Source organism: Thunnus thynnus, chromosome 6 (assembly GCF_963924715.1).
Source record: "Thunnus thynnus chromosome 6, fThuThy2.1, whole genome shotgun sequence".
Lineage (NCBI taxonomy): Eukaryota > Metazoa > Chordata > Actinopteri > Scombriformes > Scombridae > Thunnus > Thunnus thynnus.
In genome coordinates, this window is record NC_089522.1 from 29065845 (window position 1) to 29086731 (window position 20887).

General features: G+C 43.3%; 1 protein-coding gene across 2 annotated transcripts in view; it reads left to right on the forward strand.

Annotated features, from left to right (window-relative positions):
* nckap5l (NCK-associated protein 5-like) overlaps positions 1–20887 on the forward strand; it is a 39471-nt gene that overhangs the window by 14618 nt on the left and 3966 nt on the right. Inside the window, exons 1-11 of one of the 2 annotated variants that reach the window (XM_067593269.1) lie at positions 941–1259; positions 3688–3773; positions 10529–10673; positions 11483–11547; positions 11659–11697; positions 11794–11913; positions 12958–13050; positions 13338–16243; positions 17093–17222; positions 17489–17561; positions 20085–20366. In XM_067593269.1, the coding sequence (XP_067449370.1) occupies positions 10529–10673; positions 11483–11547; positions 11659–11697; positions 11794–11913; positions 12958–13050; positions 13338–16243; positions 17093–17222; positions 17489–17561; positions 20085–20366 (3853 nt within the window). In that variant the 5' untranslated portion in view covers positions 941–1259; positions 3688–3773. Of the gene's footprint in view, positions 1–940; positions 1260–3687; positions 3774–10528; positions 10674–11482; positions 11548–11658; positions 11698–11793; positions 11914–12957; positions 13051–13337; positions 16244–17092; positions 17223–17488; positions 17562–20084; positions 20367–20887 lie in introns of those variants that run through there. The other variant, XM_067593268.1, reaches the window with a different exon arrangement.

Below are 20887 nucleotides of genomic sequence, written 5' to 3' on the forward strand. Positions count from 1 at the left end.
CTCAAATTCGAGAAGGTTAAACCAGGACATGTTTCGCATTTTTTCACAGAAAATGACTAAACCGAAAAAAAGTTGCAGATAAATATTCTGTGGCTCAACTAATCCAAATAGTTGACTGATTGTTGCAGCTGTGATGTAGAGATGTTATCTTTAGGAAATCGCTTTTTTCTTTATTTTCTGACATTTTATTGACCAAACAATTAATCAGTTTTTCAAATTTATGGCATTTTTTACATAATGTGGTTTTTAACTGTTGGTCGGACAAAACAAACAATTTGTAGACGTCACCTGAGGCTCTTGTAACTATTTGTGGCCATTTTTTTCTTTATTTTCTTTTGCATTTATTGGACCAAAGTATCGATGAATCGAGAAAACAATCAACAGATTAATTGATAATAAAAATAAACATTAGTTGGCGCCTTAAACCTCCCCTCCAGCTCTGAATTCATTCAGATATCCTGTGACTTTTCCCCCCCCCCCTTTCCTATTCCTCAGCGCAGTCACACAGGACTCAGTCCAACACTTATTACCAATGTGATTGAGAAAGACAATCCTCTTAACACAGAGCCTGCTTTCTTTCTAGGGCACTGAACGGCTCTGTGTAGAACTCCTGTCAGTCCAGCCCGCCTGTCGGATATCCTCTCTCTGTTAACGTTCCTTTGTCCGCTACATGCTAGGGTCTCTTTTTGAAACACAACCCCCCTCTCTCTCTCGCCTCCTCTTTACGGCCCGAGCCCGGCAGCTGCAGGGTTAATGGTTAGCAGCAGCAGCGGCAGCAGCAGCAGCAGCACAAGCAGAGAGGCAGGAGTTGTAGGAGGAGGAGGAGGAGGAGGAGGGGAGAGGGAGAAGGAGAGGCAGAGAGGAGGTGGGGGCTGGTCCACAGCTGTTGTAGTAGGCAGGGTCTATTGGGGTAGGAAGCCTGCCTCACTCGCCCTGGAACAATGGGAGACATGGCAGCCTCTGCAGACAGCACAGGCACACACACACAATGCACATACCCAAGGACAGGCCTTTTCTAGCCGTAGCGTAGAGGAAACCGGCTTCCTCGCCACACTCAGAGGGTGACGGCACTTTCAACAGGGAGGAAAATAATCTCCTCCGCAGCCGGAAAACAGAAATGTGAGGTTGTGGCCTCTGTGTCGCTCTTTTTTTTTCCTTCTTCTTCTTCTTCTCCTTCTTCTTCTTCTTCTTCTGGTGCCTTTACATTTCATGCTGCTTTGAGGAGATCTCAGATGACTGGATGACAGAAAAGGAGCAAGGTGAGCTGACCCAAAAATTTGTTTGTGAGGTAGGAGGGGGGTGGGGGGAATGTGTAAATCTGTAAATACTGGTGCAGTTTTACAGCTGACATGGTGTTTCCTTTGGCCTCCTCTTTCTGCGTGTTGTGAGGGTGTTTCTGTGTCTCAAAGAAGCAGATTTTTACTTGTGTGAGAATGAAGTGATGTGACAGTGCCGGGACATGTGTTTTGTTTGGTTTTACGGTGTTGACTTGACATGAATGGACAGGAGATGACTCTGATTTGCTGTGTGTGTTTATGTTAGCAGTTGTATTCGTGGGCTAGCTTACATTTCAGGACAACAGCAAACTGCTCTGTTAGCACACGGTGTGGGTTTTTTTTTATTTTAGCTGAACCAACACCGGCTCATGTAGGATTGTTTTGGTTGCGGCTAACAAAGTGTCATAAATCTGCCAAGCGGTAGGGTAGGTTGGTGTCAGGAGGACAGGACAGCCTGTTTGTAGTTGAACGTGTGATAAAACACTGTTATATCAGAGATGCGGGGTCCGTGATGCGTTTCCTCTCTGGGTGTGGAGGTTTGCCTGGCAGAGATTTAAGGATCCCTGCGTTCTGTTCGATCGCTCTCAGACATACATGGCGCACATCCAACCTTTCAGGCCTTTTGGGAAAGGGAGCTCCCATCCTCCAGCCCCCTCCCCCCAAACTCCTCTCTCCCCCCGCCTCCGCTCCTCATCCCAAATATTGCTTGTGTATGATTCGTCTCGGTTCATATAGCCAAACATCAGACAGGAAACGGCACAGAGGGGGGACCCCCGCCAGCCCGATTCCGTCTCACCCACGTCTTTGATATTTATCACAAACTGCGTTAAAGATGCAGACAATGGCGTCGTAATAGTGTGTCTGGTTAAAAAAAAAAAAGAAAAAAAAGAAAAATTGACTTTGGCCCACATTTATTTTCGGAGGGGGTGAAAGATTCAGTCTTTCCCCCCGTCTTGTTTAATTCCTCCATCTGAGGATTTAGGTTTTTGTCACATTGTTTACATCTCCCGCCTACACACTTTGCCTACACAGCAAGAACTTCAATCTGGGCCTTTCCAGATTGGCAGATGGAAAGGGTGGTGTTTGACATATCCTGAGACGGCCTTGCCGATTCCAAATCCCCAAGAGTGCGACTGACATGATTTAAGAAGCTTTTGTGCATTTCTTCTCTCTGCTTCGGCTGAGTCGCCTTTGAAATTTTTTTTTTTTTTTTCTCCCAGACTTGCCCTCATTCCATGAATCTCATGGACTCATCCTCCAACAGCAGCATCTCACCAAACCTCCTTTGAAAACCTGCATTTGACTCAATATTTCATCATTTTCTCAGCATCCATCCGTCCGTCGTCGCTGAGTAAACGCTGGTGACGCGCGGCCGTCAAGGTCTTGTTTGCTTTTTTTTTTCTGTGTGTGTGTGTGTGATCTGCTGCCTTTTGTGATCTCGCTTCATGACACGGATCAGAGATCACGGTTGTTGTTTTTTCCCAGGGCCAGGTGTACCGAGGAGGACACGGGCCAGACCAGATGATCTGCCTTTGCTCTATTAAAACCCAGATTGAGAGGGCAGATGCTCAACACCTCTAATCCCATTTCAATTTGACAAGATCTAAACGGATCAGGCCCTTGTTACCCTATAGACTCCTTTTGGAAATGAAGAGTTAATGCTGTAGCTCGCTGTCTACACATATCAGGGAGGTGATGAGACTAAACGCCGGCTGCAGCAGACGTGACATGCTGTTTAAATGTTTTAAATGAGAAATTGAACATAATTAAGAGGGAACTCTGTTAATGGGGAATCCCACATTAGACTTAAAAAAAAAAAATCATGGTGTGGCACTCAACGCATGTCCTGTGTTATCAGAAAGACATTAAAAGGGGGAGTTCTTAAACGCTGTGTCTGCTGAATTATTCATCCATCTTTCTTTCATTACACTTTACAATGACTCAGAGATGAAAGGAAAGACGAGAGAGGGGGGAGGTGGGGGGGGGAGATCGAGGAAGAGAGCGAGTTAGAAGAGAGCGGGGGCTTGCGGTCGCGGCATCACTGGCGTCTGCCGAGCGCTGGTATCTCCCGAGGGCAATGGAGCGTCTTCCTCTCCTCCCGGTTTCCTGTTCACTCACTGGCAGAGCGGAGGAAAAAAGCCGCAGCCTTTCGCCTGCCACGGCCGACAGCACAGAGGTGACATTGGTCTCGAAACCACCTGACGCCACCGGCTCTCAAAACTCCTGCCGTCCAACTTTTCAAGATCTACCTCACACGCGGCCAAATCTTGTGGTTTCTGTCTTATGATTCACAGCGAGACACAAATAGGATTGGCAGTAATGTCAGGAGGTTGCTCTCGCCAAAAAAACCTTGGTGGAGGAAGAAGAAGAGAGTTTACTGAAATGTGTTTCTTTTTGTTTTCTCCTTCAGCTCCTCGGTTGTGTTGTTGGGAGACAGTGGTGCCTGACAGGAGACTGACTCCTCTTCAAGGATCATAACGAGAGCTGAAACCACAGGTGAGCGTGTTTGCATGTGAATTTGAACAAAAACACAGTGCAAGATTCAAAATGGGGAAATTTCTCAGTGTGTCACTTCTATAGGGATGCTACTAACGATTATCTTCATCATCCAGTAATCTGTAAATTGAGTTATTTTGTCTGTAAAACGTCAGAATAGTAAAAAAAATGTCCATTACAAGTTCCCAGAGTCCAACAGTGATGATACCAGTTTGCTTTAGGGCTGATTTTTTCATTCTTAGTGTTGTTGTTGTTGTTTTCTCAATTAATCGATTACTTGTTTAGTCTAGAAAACATCAGACAGTAGTTAAAAAAGTCCAAGGGGACATCTTCAAGTTGCTTGTTTTGTCTGAACATCTGAAGATATTTATTTTACAATCATATAAAACAGAGAAAAGCAGCAAATCTTCTCATCTGAGAAGCTGGAACTAGAGACTGTTTGGCATTTTTAACTGAAAAATGAAACGATGATTAATTTTCTGATGATCCACTGATTGATTAATTGTCTAATAGTGTCTGCTGTTAGTTATCAGCAGAGGATGTGACAGTTTGTAGTGACAATCAGCTGATCAGAGCGAGGTGAAGATGAATCGATTGATTTGCTTGTGACTCCGTCGCAGCCTCTCCCGTGTGACTCTGCTAGTTCGTTATCAGGCTGATCGGTTGATACTTGCTCGACTGGAAATGAAAAAGTGTCAGCGCCGTACACCCGTGAAAAGTTGAACCAACCTTTGCAGCAGCTGCCGCCACCGCCGCTGGGTGATTTGTTTAAAGGACACTGAAGCTATTTATTTACAGAACATGACACAATAGTTTTCCTCTGGTGTCAAGTTGCACTTTGTTTTCTGATGAAGTGTCCTCACAGCTCACGTTTTTTCTATGAACAGGTATCCCTTTGAGTCATTTCAGGGTGTACAAAAGCACCACATGCTCAGCCGGCTCAGAGGCCAACACATGATCCCGCATGTTTTGTTGAGCAATTGGATCTTTAAGCTGCGCTTCGCTGCACTTTGTTTACATTCGGCCAAAGCCATGATTTCATGTCTGTGTTGTGAGAAGGCTTGATTTTCAAAAACAAAACAAAGCTCAGTGCTGACTTTGACCTCCATTCTTATCTGTTTTGCCCTTTTTTCTCCCATTTTTATTATCAATTACAGCATCCTCGCTCTTTCTGGTACATCTCTTCCTTTTCATCGTCATAGAAACAAAACAAAAACTCTTTAAATGACCTGATAATTGCGAATGTTCTGCAGAAGGAACCACATTGTTGTTGTTAGCTGGCGTGCATAAAGTTTGAGGGCAAATATTACACTTGTGTTTCCACTGATGGTTATCTTATGAGGCCGTTTTATTCGCCGCTAAGTTAATTTACTCTATTTTTCTCATCCAAATCATTTGTTTGTCCGCTTATCTATAAAATTTGTTTTGCTCTTCGCTCCTTTTAAACATGTTTCTCCTTTTCCTTATCGCCGCATTCCATCGAACGTCCTAAAATAACTAAATTGTGTGTCTGAGAACGGCTCCAGCAATCAGACCGCTAAGATGTAAATAAACGCACAAGCCGACGTCGTCCTTATCTCGCTCCAGTGGACGCGAGAGTGAGATTCATTCACATCACAGTCTCCGGTCCTATCACAGCACGCAGACTGAAATAGGATATAAAGACGTTTGTGTGTGTTTTTTTTTATGGTGTTTTCCTCTCTGTAATGAATACAGATGTCCTCCCCGTCGTTCCATAGGAGGAGGATAAAAAAGCACAATCTGCCAGGCGGCGAGGCCACTCAGCAGCGCACTCAGCAGAGCAACAACATTAACTCTCTTTGCATTCCCCTTGTGGCTTTCTCTCTCTCTCTCCCTCTCTCCCTCTGTGTGTTGGGCTCCTGACAGCACCAGCGGCTGTAAGTCTGCCAGCAGAGCTCAGTGGAAGGAGCTCCCTGGCACTGCTGCCCCGCTGGGACACACTGAGCCTCTCCTTTCGCCCTGTCAATGAGCCTCTGTGTGCTTTCAGTTTCAGGCCAGTCACAGTCTCCTAAAGCACCACCGTGACAATACTGCTGGCCCGGACTCCCCTCGCTGTTTCTTTTGCTCTCCGGAGGATGTTAATTCAGACATTAATAACAACCGAACCCTTCATCAGTCGATCGGCCCTTTTGATCGGACGTCAGGAGTCATTTTTTTTAGATGTGAAGGCCTGTTGGACGCGACTCGTTTTAAGAGATGCTCTTCTTTCTAGCGGCGTTTTTTTTTTTTTTTTTTTCAACGAAGCTTGTGACGTTAACTCTGCACATCAAAGGAAACCACAGCAGCAGCAGCAGTAGCGGCGGCAGCGGCGGTGGCGGCAGCACCACAGTTTCATGTTATATTTAGCATCACTTTTGTTGTCTTTTTGCTCCACGCTGTAATTTACATGTGAATGTTCGCAAAAAACACACACAGCGACAGAGAGAGAGAGAGAGATGGGTGCATGTTTCTTGGCCCTGCTGCCCGGAGCTTTAATGTGCATTAGCGAAGAGAGAAAAAAAAAAAGCTGGTATTTATAACCACTCAGTAACGTTCCTGGATCCAAGGTCAAACGGATGGCTAATATCTGCTTCCGTTCTTAGATGGGCCGCATTGATCAGACCTCCATTATACGCGTGGATCCGGCTGCGCTCAGTCAATCGCGGCTCAATAAGCGCCCTATACTTTTGGACGGTGCTGCTCAGATTTGTCAGTCGAGTGTTTGCGATCCGCAGGCCGCCGATGTTCAATAATCTTCCTGTAAACGCTTTGCAGACAGCTCTCGTTACACAAAGCCTGGCAGGTCTTTACTGATTACTTATGAAACTGTTTGAAGCTTTTTCCCAGCAGTGTTTTATACTTTGTGTGTGTGTTATATAGATATTCAGGGCTCGGTTGTGGAGTTTTTTCTATACTGATGCCAATATGATAACCAAAACGATATATCTTTGACACCAAACGCTGAGGACTATTAAAATGTTTTATTACAAAATGCTTTTATTCAATTAAAAGGACAAAGCTGGTGTATACGATGACATATACAGCAAATATTTCTCCCTTTTTTTATTCCCCTTTCCCTCACAAGAACAAGAACACATGAGCCAAACAATAAGACCAACAGCAACATAAATATAAATAAAAATAAAATGATGAGTAAAACAAGAAGACAGAAGAGACAAAACTAAACATTAACTAAAGAGATGAATCAATAAATATTAAAACTACAAGTCTAATGAGTTGAACCAAACTTTTCTAACTGATTGAATGTAGAGTCTGGTGATATGGCCTATAAATAAAATAATATTGCAATATTTTTAGGCTGTATCATGATACATAATATGTATCTCTATATTTTGAAATCTCCTCTAAACTACTGTAAACTACTAAATGAACTACTGTTAGATTAAAGTTAAATAAAATACTGCTGTCTGTCTGTCAGCCTCAAGCACATCAGTTCTTACAAACATCTCGACAACTTCTGGATGGATCGCTGTGAAATTTTATACTTTTTTAATATGAATCTTAATGACTTTGACGATTCTCTGATATTTCCTCCAGCACCACCATGAGGTTCACATTTATTATGAGTTATTAAGAGTCTTGAGAAATATTAGATTGCCATGAAACTTTGTCCACACATCCATGACGTTCCCATCAGCCTCAGCTCTGCTTTGTGTTAAAGGCTAATTAGCAAATGTTAGCATGCTGACATACTTAAACTAAGCTATAGACTCACAAAGTCATACTAGCACCAAACTGCTGTCATAACTGTAGACTCGTAGTCTTCTTAATAGTTTTGGTCAATAAAGCAGGTGTGTGAAGTAGAGGAATAAGCTACTGTATGTCAGGCTTTGGCTACACAGATGAACTAATTTCTGGTTTTAGTCATTGTATTTGTAGACAATAACAAAAACTAGAATAACACCAGCCTTACCCTTTAACAAAATATGCCAAACATCTCAAATGCATGTTATTTTTATACTGTTATAAAACTTGAGGTGAACGTATGTGTGTATATGCTTCCTCTACTTTCTCCTTGTGATGACGTCAGATTGTTCTCGCATGCCTCCAAACAGCCGTCCGATCTGTAGTCTCTGTTGCTAAGGTTGTTAAATGCGTTGTTTGCGTTGTTCACTCGCATATTTCAGATCAGATTCAGGTCTGAACATGTACGGATGTATTTGAGAAGTTCCCATTTTGAGTAAAGAACTAGAAAAACAAGTGAAACTCTACTACGACTGTTTGTTTACGTAACATCCGGAGCTGGCGGAAGTCAGCGGGGGTCAGAAACCAGAAACCAATCAGAACAGACTGGGATCATTGGGAAGGGGGTCTTTAAAGAGACAGGAGCTAAAACGTCCTGTTTCAGACAGAGGCTGAACTGAAGGGCTGCATAAAGAGCCAGAATAAGATAAATAAGGAGATTTACTTAACTGTAAATAATGCAAAGATATTTCAGTAGAGCCCCAAAATATAAATATAGACCTGGAAATGTGCAGCTTATGTCCTCTTCAACATGAAGCAGCTGTACAAGAATTATAATTATTTAAATCAGGAAATATCTAATCAAAGAATGAGATTATTATTATTTTTGTAATAATCTGATCGAGCACTTGAGATACATTCCTGGAGAGCTAAGGCACATTTCAAGTTTGAAACCAAGCCCTGTAAATATTTGAATGTTTCTGCATGTTTTTATGTGTAAACGGCGGTTTGTTTGTTTGTGTGTGTGTTTGTGTGTGTGTGTGTGTGTGTGTGTGTGTGTGTGTGTGTGTGTGTGTGTGTGTGTGTGTGTGTGTGTGTGTGTGTGTGTGTGTCACCTGTCCAAGTCCGGTCTGACACATACATGTAACTGTGCCATTTCCTGATTGGCCTGCAGCCACAGAATCAGGCTCGTCTCATCCGCTCTAATGACTCCTTAAGATGTGACAGTTGGATCTGGGTCCACGTGGACTTACCTACTTCCCCTCACATCCCTACACACACACACACACACACACACACACACACACACACACACACACCTGGAGCCATGCCTACTAGACTGGTGCTCAGCCATATGCCCTGCAGTGTATCATGCTCACTGACTCAGGCAGCCTGTGCACTCAGCGTGGTGCTGCGGCTCGATCTGTGGATTTATTGAAGCTGCAGAGGAATATGGAAAACAAAAGCTTATCTTCCTACACAGGCCGAGTATCTCAAACAATGCAGGATGGACGGATTAATGTGTTTGCCCTGTAATCCTCAGTATATAGAAGGTACAGCGATGTAGATTCAGCAAGGAGCTCTGCAGCGTTAGATGTCTTCACTGCGTAGACGCGGACAGGCTGCTGTCTGTTTTTAGTTGCTGCGTGCAGAGGACTAAACTCTGAAGTAGTGTTGAAACGAAATGTTGTGGCTGTCAGATAAACAGAGTATAAACAGGGTGTAATGGTGGTAATAACGTTAACGTCACTCTTGGAGATGAGAACAGAGTCTGATGTGAAGCAGACCTCAGTGAACTGGTATCCCCGGTGTTTGTTTTGGTTTGCTTTGAGAACCAGACGGGTGGGGTTTACTGCAGCAGGGACAGATACAGATACAGTCAGCTACTATACCTTAGACACAAATTGATTCGTGAATGCTTTCTTTCAGCCAGTGTCTCAATGTCATGGCACTTTATTAAATCCTTCTGTGAGTGGCAGGAGGAACAAAGAGTGTAATATCCACAGGGGGATTGTGGGAACATCTTAACTTCTCAAAAATCCTGTTTTTGTTCCCCCTGTTTCACCCTCGATGTTGTCATCTGACTGTCCAGCTGCCAAAATCCAGACAAGTCGATAAAAAACGTTGAGTCTTCTTCAGTTATTACTGCGTGGCGTGTGCTGACAGCTACAGGAAAAGCTCGGCGGACGTCTTTTACCCTCCGTCACGCCTCTCAGGCGACACACAGGCCACCCGACCTGATTGCGGGAGGTTGTTGAACCCGGTGAAGCGTGAGAGAGGTTTTGGCTCTACTCAGGGCTAAAAAAAAAAAAAAAAAACCCATCTCCACCGTATGTTGTGGGTTAACTTTTATTGTTAATTCATAGTTTCATAAGTCATTTATTTATAAGCTATAGTTAATTTATAGATGATATAATGGTAGATATATGTTGAGCAGCTGTCTTGTTTGTTCGACAGTGAGGTCAGAAACTCTGATGTTTATATTTATATATACACATCAGATTTTTAATTGAAAAGATCAGTTGTCTCAGGGCTGCAGCTAATAATTATTATCAATATTTATTCACCTGCAGATTATATTCTTGATTAGCTGATTAATTGTTTAGTTTATGAGTTGTCAGAAAATGGTGAAAATGCCCCACAGCTCATAGAGAAGTATTAAAATGTCTTGTTTTGTCCAAACAACAGTCCAAAATCCAAAGATATTCAGTTCACTATCGAATATGACAAAGAAAAGCAACAAATATTCACATTTTAGAAGCAAATTTATGGTATTTTTGCTAGAAAAATGACTTTAAAATAGCTGCCAATGAATTTTCCCTCCGATTGGATAATAGATTAAACAACTAATTGTTGCAGCTCTAATCAGTATATATCAGTATATGATATATATCTATAGTGCAGCACAAATACAAACTTTTACAAGAAGATAGAACATGTACTGAGACTTAGACTTAGAATAGCTGACACGTCTCGCCTCGTGTTTGCAGAAGTGAGCATTACTCGCTGTAGAGATCGTGACGGTTTCAGTGTCGCCTTCTGTTTGGCAGATGAGAACAATGTCTGACGAGACAGAGCAGAGAATGTGCGACGAGGACTTCGGTTCGGACGAGGAGGGCGAGGAGGCGGACGTGGAGTCTTACCTGGAGGACAACAGCAGTGAGCTCATGGACCGACTGAGAGAGCTGGAGGCGAGTAGACGAGGAAACGCAGTCTGCAACACGAGATTAATATGAATTAAAAATGTTAATTAAAAAATTAAAAAGCGGCTAATTGAGTGTGACTCATGTAATCCTGCCGTGAAGGTCACTGTCCCTCACATCCTCCACTTCAGTAAGAACTACAGTAAACATAAGAACAGTTGTAATCCATATATTGAAAAATCTTTTTTATTTTTAAAAACAGGATCCAGTGTAATATCCATGATGCTCAGAGCAAATTGTACTATTTGTACAAGGAAAGTTGGTCTGTTGATGTTCGGTAAAACCCTAAATTACAAACATATTGTCTGATGGAAAAACAACAACAGTGTCGAACTTTATGTGAAGCAGAATTTAACCAAAAGTCAAAAATCTTTGTGTGCAAAGTTACATTCAAGCAGATAAACATCAGATTTAGAAACAAGCAGGTTTAATTGTCTCCTGGAAGAGAAAAGAGTTGAAAATGAAATCCCGTTTCATGTTTTAGAGTTAATTATACAACAGTTTAAAGACTCTACTTGTTCTAATTTATTTTATTCTTCTGGTTTGTTGGTTAAAAACTTCAGTTGTTTGTTAGGAAATCTTTTTGTGGCTGATTTTTTTATTTTTATTTGAAGAGCTGTTAGCGGAGACAAAGTTCCTTGTTTGCGATGTAATGTTATTTATAAGAAGTTAAGTTTTTGTCAGACAATTGTTTCAGCACTGCAGCTCTATTTTCGCTGCCTTTTGTGAGTCCATGTGGGCTGGGAACTATTATAAGTATTTTTCAGCAACATGTTTTATTGTTATTTCCCTCGCAGGCAGAGAATTCTGCCCTGATGTTGGCGAATGAGAGTCAGAGAGAAGCTTACGAGAGATGCTTGGATGAGGTGAGTTGACGAACAATATGTTGTTATTTAATGTAGAAACTAAAAATGATCAATTCTGCTCTGATAAATCACTCTATAAAGTTAAAAATGTAAATTCTCTTCTGTTATCAGGTGGCCAACCACGTGGTTCAAGCTCTGTTAAATCAAAAGGTAACGTGAGGCTTCGTTTCTGCGTCTGTGTTTGGATTCATCGCAGCGTGACGTCCGTTCATTCGTTATCTTAACTGTTGTGTGTTACTGATACAGGATCTGAGAGAGGAGTGCATCAAACTGAAGATGTTGGTGTTCGACCTGGAGAGACAAAATCGAGCGCTTTGTGAGCTTTTTCAGCAGAAACTACCCAATCACCCCACTGCTCACTACCAGGTGAATGAACTCGTCTTCCTCCTCCTGTAACGATCCGTAAATGATTGTGTTTCATGTACGTTAATATGTAAGCAGCATTGTGATGTTGTAGCTGCTCGAGAAGGTGTTCATTTTAACTACTTTAATTACTGGGTATTTAAATTTATAACAATTCATCATATTTTATACATTGAATATATGTTTGATTCATTTGCACAGTAACCAGTATGTAGAGCTGACAGAGAAATGTCATGGAGCCAAATTACGTAGCATAAAATGTAAATATGTAAAGAGGAACTCAACTGATTGAACTGTATAATTACTGAATTGCATAATTACAGTAATTACTGCATATATGAAAAAGTTGTATCAAGCCTTTTGTGGCTCCAGAGCTGATACGCTGCCTCAAGTGATGTCACCTGAGTCAGCGTTAGTTGACTACAAGTTTGAAAATGAAAAAATATCCTAGGGTGTGAAGTTAGAAAAAAGTGATGTTACCAGACTTCTGGAGCACGCTCATTTCTGCTTGAGGCTAGCAGCCCAAGGCTACATTAGCTGCTACTAGCATAACACACCCAAATCTCCCACCCAACTGTCAGCAGTCGAGTTGCATTGTGGGTAATGTAGGCACCAGGTTTTGGCAAGAAGAAGAATGCCTGGAATAAAAAAAGACAATCTCTGCTGACAATCTGCTGTTTTTATACTTTTTTTAAACTGAAGTCTTATTTATAGGAGTGCAGTGCTAAATATTTGGAGTACTCTTTTCAGTAAAGTACAGTCACTTAAAAAATGTACTTATAAACAGTACTTGAGTAAATGTACTGAGTTACTTCCCATCTCTGTCTCAATATCAGTGCACAGCTCTGATTGTCAACACCAGTCGGAGCTGCTAATTTATTTTTTCACCCTCATTCTTTCAAACAGTAATAGATCTCAGTATTGTCACTTCTGCTCTATATTGTTCTAACAGATGTCAGAACAATGCAGCTCCTAGTTGTCTGTGTATACAATACCCCGTAGTGTATACAGTGTCATCATAATTGCCTCATGAATCTCCTGTTACAGGTCCAGGCGGGACCCCTCCCAGACTACAATGCACAGCTGCACAATGACTCTGCCAAACAGGTGGAGCCTGCACAGACTGAAGCACAAGCCAAGGTGTTTATTTCAAAGCTCACACAGCAAAGCCTCAGCAAACATTAAGAGTGAAACAGATGGATTATATCACGAGAGCACAGTCCCCACCTATATATGTGTGTGTGACGATATAACCGCTCTGACATTTGCTTCACTATTGTGCTTTAAAAAGACGTCCGCTGCTAATCTCCCTCACACTCACTTCCTGTACGCATGCACTCAAAGGTCTCGGTGAATTAAGTTGTTTGGCTTTCATTGAAGTGTCGGCAGTGAATTTTATGCTGATAAAGATCTCTTTCTGTCCGAAGGGAAATGGCTACCGCACACAACACGCCTCCCCGGGCCCTCGTGGTCCCGCCGCCTCTATGGAGGCCCTGTCTCCCTTCTTCAAGAAGAAAGCACACATCCTGGAGGTCCTGCGCAAGATGGAGGAGACGGACCCTCTCAAGTTCCACCCGTCCACCGCGAGCTTGTCTTTCTGCGACTACAGCCAGGTGCTCATGTCCACAGAAGCTGTTTTGGCTACCGCGGACCCACTCCCACTACAGTGCAAATCCCACCACACACACTGCCACTGCTCCTGCTCTGACACTGACCCACACCAGCATGTCAACGGCGACGGGGCGGTGAAGTGTGAGGGAGGGAGCACCTGCTGTTTACACTGCAAGAGGAGCCCAGACGGTCCTCCGAAGCCATGCAACCACGTCTGTAGTCCTTCAAAAGCCAACTCTGCCACCCAGAGCCATGTAGCTCCCGCAGCTGCTATGAGCGAATGTCACAGTAAGAGCAGAACACTGGATTCTGTTCCCCCGTCTAAACAATGTACCAAGACTGACACCCACCAGCAACCAGCAGGCGCCACCACCCACTCATCACTCACAGACACGGCCGATCAGAGCCTGGAGGTGATGGGAGTGGAGCAGGAGCAGGAGAACTCTGAGAGTTGTCTTAACGCTACTGCATCTGAAGAGCTCACTGGTTTCTGTCCCACTTCCCACCTGCCCGGTTCTGTGATGGAGAGCGCACAGATCTCCCTCTGTGACACTGAAACGAGCGATGGCGTTCACAACGGTTTGGCGCTCTCCTCCTCAGACGACCCCTCAGCCGTCCCCGAGAAAGACAGCACAGATCTGGAGGCTTCCTCTGTGAGAGCCGGCGCCTCCGTCAGTCCCAGCCCTTCCTGTCTCAGCGATGTCAAAGCCGCCGCCATCAACTCCCCGTCCAAACTGCTCAAGTTCTTGAAGATTCCCTCGATAGGGGAGAAGTCTCAGACTTCAACCCCCGCTGTCCGTCTGAGCCCCCAACTCACCCGCAACTCCAGGATCCCCTGTCGCACCAACAACTACGAGGTTTACCACTCTCCTGTTCCCACGCGCAGAGCCACCACCACAGAGAGGTGCAGGCAGCCCCCGCCACCCCCCTCCAGATCAGAGTCCTACCCCGCCACACACTCAGCACCGACCTCCCCTCCACAGCCTGAAGACCCCTGCTCCCCGCCCGCTAAGGATATAAGCTACAGCAGCCTCTCTGCACCGAAAGCCAGCGCCGGCTCAAAGGCGGGCGCTTCCTCCTCACCCAAAATATCTCAGAGGGTCCCTCATTATGAAAATGTCTGTGACATGTCGACCAACTCTAGAGAGGGAGAACCGAGCCAGAGCCTCGAGAAAAGAACCACTTTTCCATCGCAAACAAAGGCGAACGGCGGTGAGAGGAAACTCGTCAAATCGTTACCGGAAAGCGTCCTCAACCCCCCTCCTCAGCGAAAGCAGTCGTCGTCCTCCACATCAGAGTCCACGTCGGACGACGAAGAGGATTCAGACAGCCCGGTGTGGGTCAACCATCACAGCCTGCCCAACTCATCCGCACTCAGCAAAGCTCAGAGCCGACCCAACTACTCACGAACCAGAGAGAAGCAGGAGGCGGACGTAAGGGAGGTCACGCAGGCGCAGAGCTCCGGGGTCGCCCAGGCGCCGCCTCCTCCTCCGGCCAGAAGAAACGACTCCTCTTCCATCCCCAAGAGGCCTGTGACCGGGCCAGCGAGACCTCAGGCTGATTCCAGTCACCACGCCTTCAAAGACAGGCTGGCTGCGCTGGGCAAGCTGAGGAGCTCTGAGGATTTACAAGTCAGCGTAAGACCGGTGGACACAACGAACGAAGGCGCCGTCACTTACAGCGAAGAGAGGAGTAAGACAGCGGAGAGGCCCATCGAGCTCCATAAAGAGGAGCAGAGACATTCAAAATACACAGACTCTTTGGATGGAAAGCCTAAAGTTAGCAGCGGTGGTTTGAAGTATCAGGGGGCGACTCCGCTGTATGAACAGGGGGTCAAATCTCAGCCGTCTGGCCTGGTTAAACAAGAACTGTGTGTAACAAAGACAGAAACCTCCAAGAGTAAAATAGGTCTACCTTCGCCCAACGCAGATGCTCCGCAGGTACTACGCAACAATATTAAGTGTCCTGGCTCCTTGAATCTAGCTTATAACGTTAAATCCGGCGTGGGGCCTCACAGTAGCAACAGCCCCAATAAAATCCCCCCTAAGTCGCCGTCCAAACCCTGTCAGGGCCCCTCCGTCCACAGAGCGGGGAAGCCCACAGAGGCCCCACGTTACTCGTCCAAATCCGAGGAGAGGACCAAGATCAGCGGGAAAGGGAAAAAGAATCCGATGTACGGAGACAGCCTCCCGCCTCCTCCTCCGAGACCTCCAACGTCCGAGGTGGAGAAACCGCTGCAGCCAGTCCCCAGCCCGCAATCCGCCATCGAGCAGAAGGTGATGAAGGGCATCGAGGAGAACGTGCTGAAGCTTCAGGAGCAGGACAGAGGAGGGCAGGGCAGCGAGGTCAAGCAGAAAACCTCCAACGGCATCGCGAGCTGGTTCGGCCTGAAGAAGAGCAAGCTGCCCGCGCTGAGCCGCAAGGCCGACGCGACCAAAGCGAAGGACGAGAAGAAGGAGTGGAAGATCAACATCCCCTCGGTGGGGAGAGACTCTGTGAAAATGGCCACCAGGTGTAAAGAAGGCGTGGAAGGTCTGAACATCTCGACGCTGATGGAGAAGGCCGAGGGGCTGAGGAGGGCCCTGGAGGAGGAGAGGGCGTACGTGGAGAGGTCGGGCAGGGGTCACTCCTGCGAGGTGGTGATGGACCAAGCTCAGGGACAGCTGGCTGTCATGTACAGAGGAGCGCGCTCAGACAACTTCATGCAACAGCTGCTAAACAGGTGAGAACTCAACGAGGACAAGCGGACAAACTGCAGCTTTAAAGGAATAGTTTGACATTTTGGGAAATACGCTTGTTTTGCTTTCTCGGTGCGAGTTAGACGAGAAGATAGCGATCTCATATCTGTACAGTAAATACGAAGCTGCAGCAGGAGACGGTTATCTTAGTTTAGCATAAAGACTGGAAACAGGGGGACACTGCTAGCTCTGTCTGTTTAATCCCTACAAGATATAACGTGTACATTTTGAGCTTTTAAGTTGCTTTTAGGTAGATTTATCACCTTTAGATAGAGCCAGGCCAGCTGTTTCATCCTGTTTCCTGTCTTTATGTTAAACTAAGCTAATCTCCTCCCGGCTGCAGCTTCACATTTACCGTACAGACACGAGAGCGGTATCAATCTCCTCATCTCACTCTCAGCTATAAAGCCGCAGCGTATTTCCCAAAAACGTCAAAATATTCCTTTATAATGGATGTTGAAGAACAATGATAACTAGGGCTGCAACTAAAGATTATTTCCATGATCTATTAATCATTTTGTCTATAAAATGCCTGTTATAATTTGTTGGAGCACATGGTGACATCTTCAAATGTCTTGTTTTGTCTGATCAACCATCTAAAATCCATGTATCTACTATCATATATGACACATACAAGCTTCACATCCTCACATTTAACAAGCTGCCACAAGTAAATGTTTGTCATTTTTGCTTGTGACTTGTGAAAATGACTAAAATAGTTGCCGATTAGTCGACTAATTGTTGCAGCTCTAATGCTAACGCTAACTCTTTAGTGTGGTAGGTGTTAAAGCTTTGAGATTCTAACTGATGGTTTTTATGTTTTATGAATGCAGAGTGGACGGGAAGGACGTGATCAGCGTGCCGCAGCGCCGGCTCTCGTTCGACTGTAAGAGCTCCAAGCCGGTGTTTAGTCAGCAGGGCGACATCATCAGTCACACCACCAGTCGTGACGATATTGAGAAGGTACTTACACAGTCACACAGCTCTTTACTTCTCTGTTGTTAGACAAAAAAATACTGAGATTTAGACATAAAAAGCTAAAGAAAAACATGTAAAACTCACTTAGGCAGCTCAGATTTTAGCAGCGCCTCAGTTTAATTTGTTCTACATCTTATCAGCTTTCAAGCCTAAAACCTGGCGTCTAATTTGTCAGACTCGTTCCCCGCATGCTGATTTGAAGAGCGGGCGTTCACTTCTCCATCTGCCACCTTGTTGTTCTTTTCACGCAGGGATCAGACAGGATGGGAAAGATCACGTCGGATGAGAACCTCGCAGATTCAGTTCACTCTCAGCACTTCGCAGGTAAGACGAGTCTGCCGGGAGTTTGTCAGAGGACAGAAGTAGCACACATTTTATAAGATTTATGAGCAGTACGACCTTGAGCGAGATCAAACCAGACGTGTGTGTGTGTGTGTGGAACTAGTCTGGAAATAAATTGCTGAATATAAAGACCAGATTCACAGTCTTGTTCCTGCACTGTGCGTCTGTGCGGAGAGTTAAACACACTTCCAGTAAAGGTTGAAGACAGCAGGTCGCCTTTTAAAGTTTTTACTGGAAACAACTGTGAAAACAGTATTAAACAACAAATTCAATGATGGTGATTGAAAAAAAACAGTTATATGAAAGGTTTTGTAACAATATATTTGAAACATGAAAACAGGATTCACAAAACTCAATGAATCAATCAAACTTTATTGATAACGTACCTTTCAAACAAGTCGACTGCAATTCAAAGTGCTTTACAAGTGATTAACAAACGCACAGGATGGTAAATATGGAGACTCATGCACACCAAGATACGAGTAAAATGCCAAAATTAAAATAAATTAATAAATACATAATAATAGATTATAAAGAAAAAGTATTTAAGAAAACCTACTTTAAAATAACTGAATAAGACAACAATAACAGATGAGTTAATGAAAGGAAATACGAGCAATAACAGACACAAGTCAAATTAAAATTATGAAACACGACACAAACTAAGTAGTAAATAAATAAATTTATACAATAATAAACCCATCAGAGTATAAGACACTACATAAATAAACGGGTTGTTAGTCTACGTCTAAAAATATCCATATTTTCACTTCCTCTCAGATTGTCTGGACTTGGTATCAAATTACACATTTAGACTGGTGACACTTTTTCTTCATGCAGGGAAGACGCAGAGGAAGTCGAGTACAGAAGAAAAAAGTAAAAAGAGTAAAAGACATTGAAGTTTTCACAGCAGTAATTCAGCTGTTAATGAGAATGTTACAGTAGAAAAACAGCAGCAGACATATAGCAGAGCTGCTAGCTTGATTAGCAGGAAGCTGATCATAGAAAAAACTACAAATTAACACAAAATTAATCACAAAACAGCTGCAATAAAAGAAGGAAACACTACAAACACTCCTCCTTATGTAACAGGCACTAATAGTTCACTCTGAGCAGTAAATTGAGGTATCAGACGCTCACTAATCATCATCATCATCATTTAGCTTCATCCCTGTCAGCTGTGGATTGATTCCTTAATTGGACTTAATTGAACCCTCCTTGTTATTATCCTTCTTTATTCTATTTAATTTTATTTTTCCACTGAGCAAATATACAGTGTAAACAAGGCAGACTTGGAATTTTATCTAAATTAACAGCTAAATAGAGAGGAAGTAGAGGAAGACTTCATTTTAATTTATGTGTGTGTGTGTGTTTATTAAGCACTACACTACACATAAGTAAACCCGGTAATTATGTATAAACTTGAATGTTGTCTCTGAGGATTTCAGACACAAAGTAGAGCAGATCTGTGTCAGTAGTGGTTGCTACTAGCAACAGAAAGACTGTTACATACACAGATGGATCAGGTGAGATGAGTAAATGAATAAAACATCAAATGTGTGTTTCCATAGAAATAAATCTATAGAATACATTTAATAAGCTTTTTATAAAAGGACAAAAGTGATAACAGTCGAACTTCAACATCGTACTGAACAACATTCTGCTAATATTCCAATAATAAGATGGAAATTATAATTCACTGTTTGTCACATTATCTCACTATAAACTGCAGCTTCACTCTCATTCACTGATCACTCTGATCACTATTTATTTATCACCTACATCAGAAACGTGACATCACATCCTGTTTCGGGGGCCGAGTGACGGGAAATTCTGATGAACATAAACGTAAAGTGACTTTACTTTAACTAAATATATTCACTAGAGTACAATTTTAAGATAGTTTTGATTTGTGGCTACAATTTGGTGGGAAATATTGTACTTTTACTCCATTTTACAGCTTTAGTTACTTTGCAGAATAACATTTTACATGATTTTAATAACATAAAATCAATTTATAAAATATTATACATTATTACATTATTACCGATAAAACTACTAAATCTGTGTATAAAGCAGTTCATGTAATACATCAAATATAGTAATCCAGTTATATAATATAAACTAATATAACACTGTTTATATTACTCTCTCCATTCTGTTTAATTTGTACTTTTAATACTTTACGTAAATTTTGTAGATAAAATGATTCCTTCTCTTTTTTTTAATTGAATGCAACTCTGCACATCTGTGATAATCCATAAGGGTTTGACTGAAACGTATCATTTGCATATTGAGGGGAAATAAATGAGCTCACACCTTTATTAGCATATCAAAGGTAAATAAAGTAGGCCACGCCCCCGAGGAGAATCGATCGAGGCTTCAGTAAAAGATAAAAATACTGGGAATTCATTAATTTACATGTTTGCTTCTTTGCCTCAACATTTCATTTATTTATTTCTGCATTTCCTCATGATACAGTCGTTCTCCTCCTTTCCTCTGCAGGTTCCGGTGCGTCCACCTACACTCTGGACAGCGGTATCGGTACGTTCCCTTTGCCCGACTGCAGCAGCGGCGCAGCGGGACGGGGTCTGTCCAAGGCGAGGGCCGGAGGGGCCGAGCACCACTCCTCCGGCTCCCCGGGGAGGGCCGGCCGACGGGCTCGCACCCTGGACAGAGAGCTGACGTCGCAGGAGGAGTGCTACGTGCCGCACAAACAGCTGATTCCCACCATTCAGTACGGCTCCATGCTGGAGGGACGAAGCTCCGCCGGCGTCATCCGCGAAGGTGCGAACAGCCTCACGAACACACGATAACAGCTCGAAGAGATCCGGTGGTTCAGAACATCGTCAGAGATCACTCAGTGCTGTGATATTAAGCTTCCAAACTGAGAACTTTAGTACTTTGATGTAGTTTCCACTCAACTATAAAGAAAAACTCTCTATAAGATGAAGTGTTGGTCGTCTTATACGTTATCTTTGTTTGAAGTGCAGGAACAAAGATAAAAGATCTGCAGTGGATATTTAGTATCGTTTGATAAAAGAAAACACTTACTGTAGCTCATATACTGATAGATTAATATACACTGACCAAGTAAAACACATTTATTTGCCTTTTTAGAGGGTTTAGAGCTGCAGGATGGTCAATTAATTGATTAGTCAATTAACAGAAAATTAAATGCCAATTATTTTGATAATCAAATAATCATCTTAAGTCATTTTTTTAAGGAAAAAAAACAAATATTTGTCATTTTCAGCCTCTAAAACGTGATGATTTTATGGTTTTCGTTGTCTTCTGTGATGGTGAAC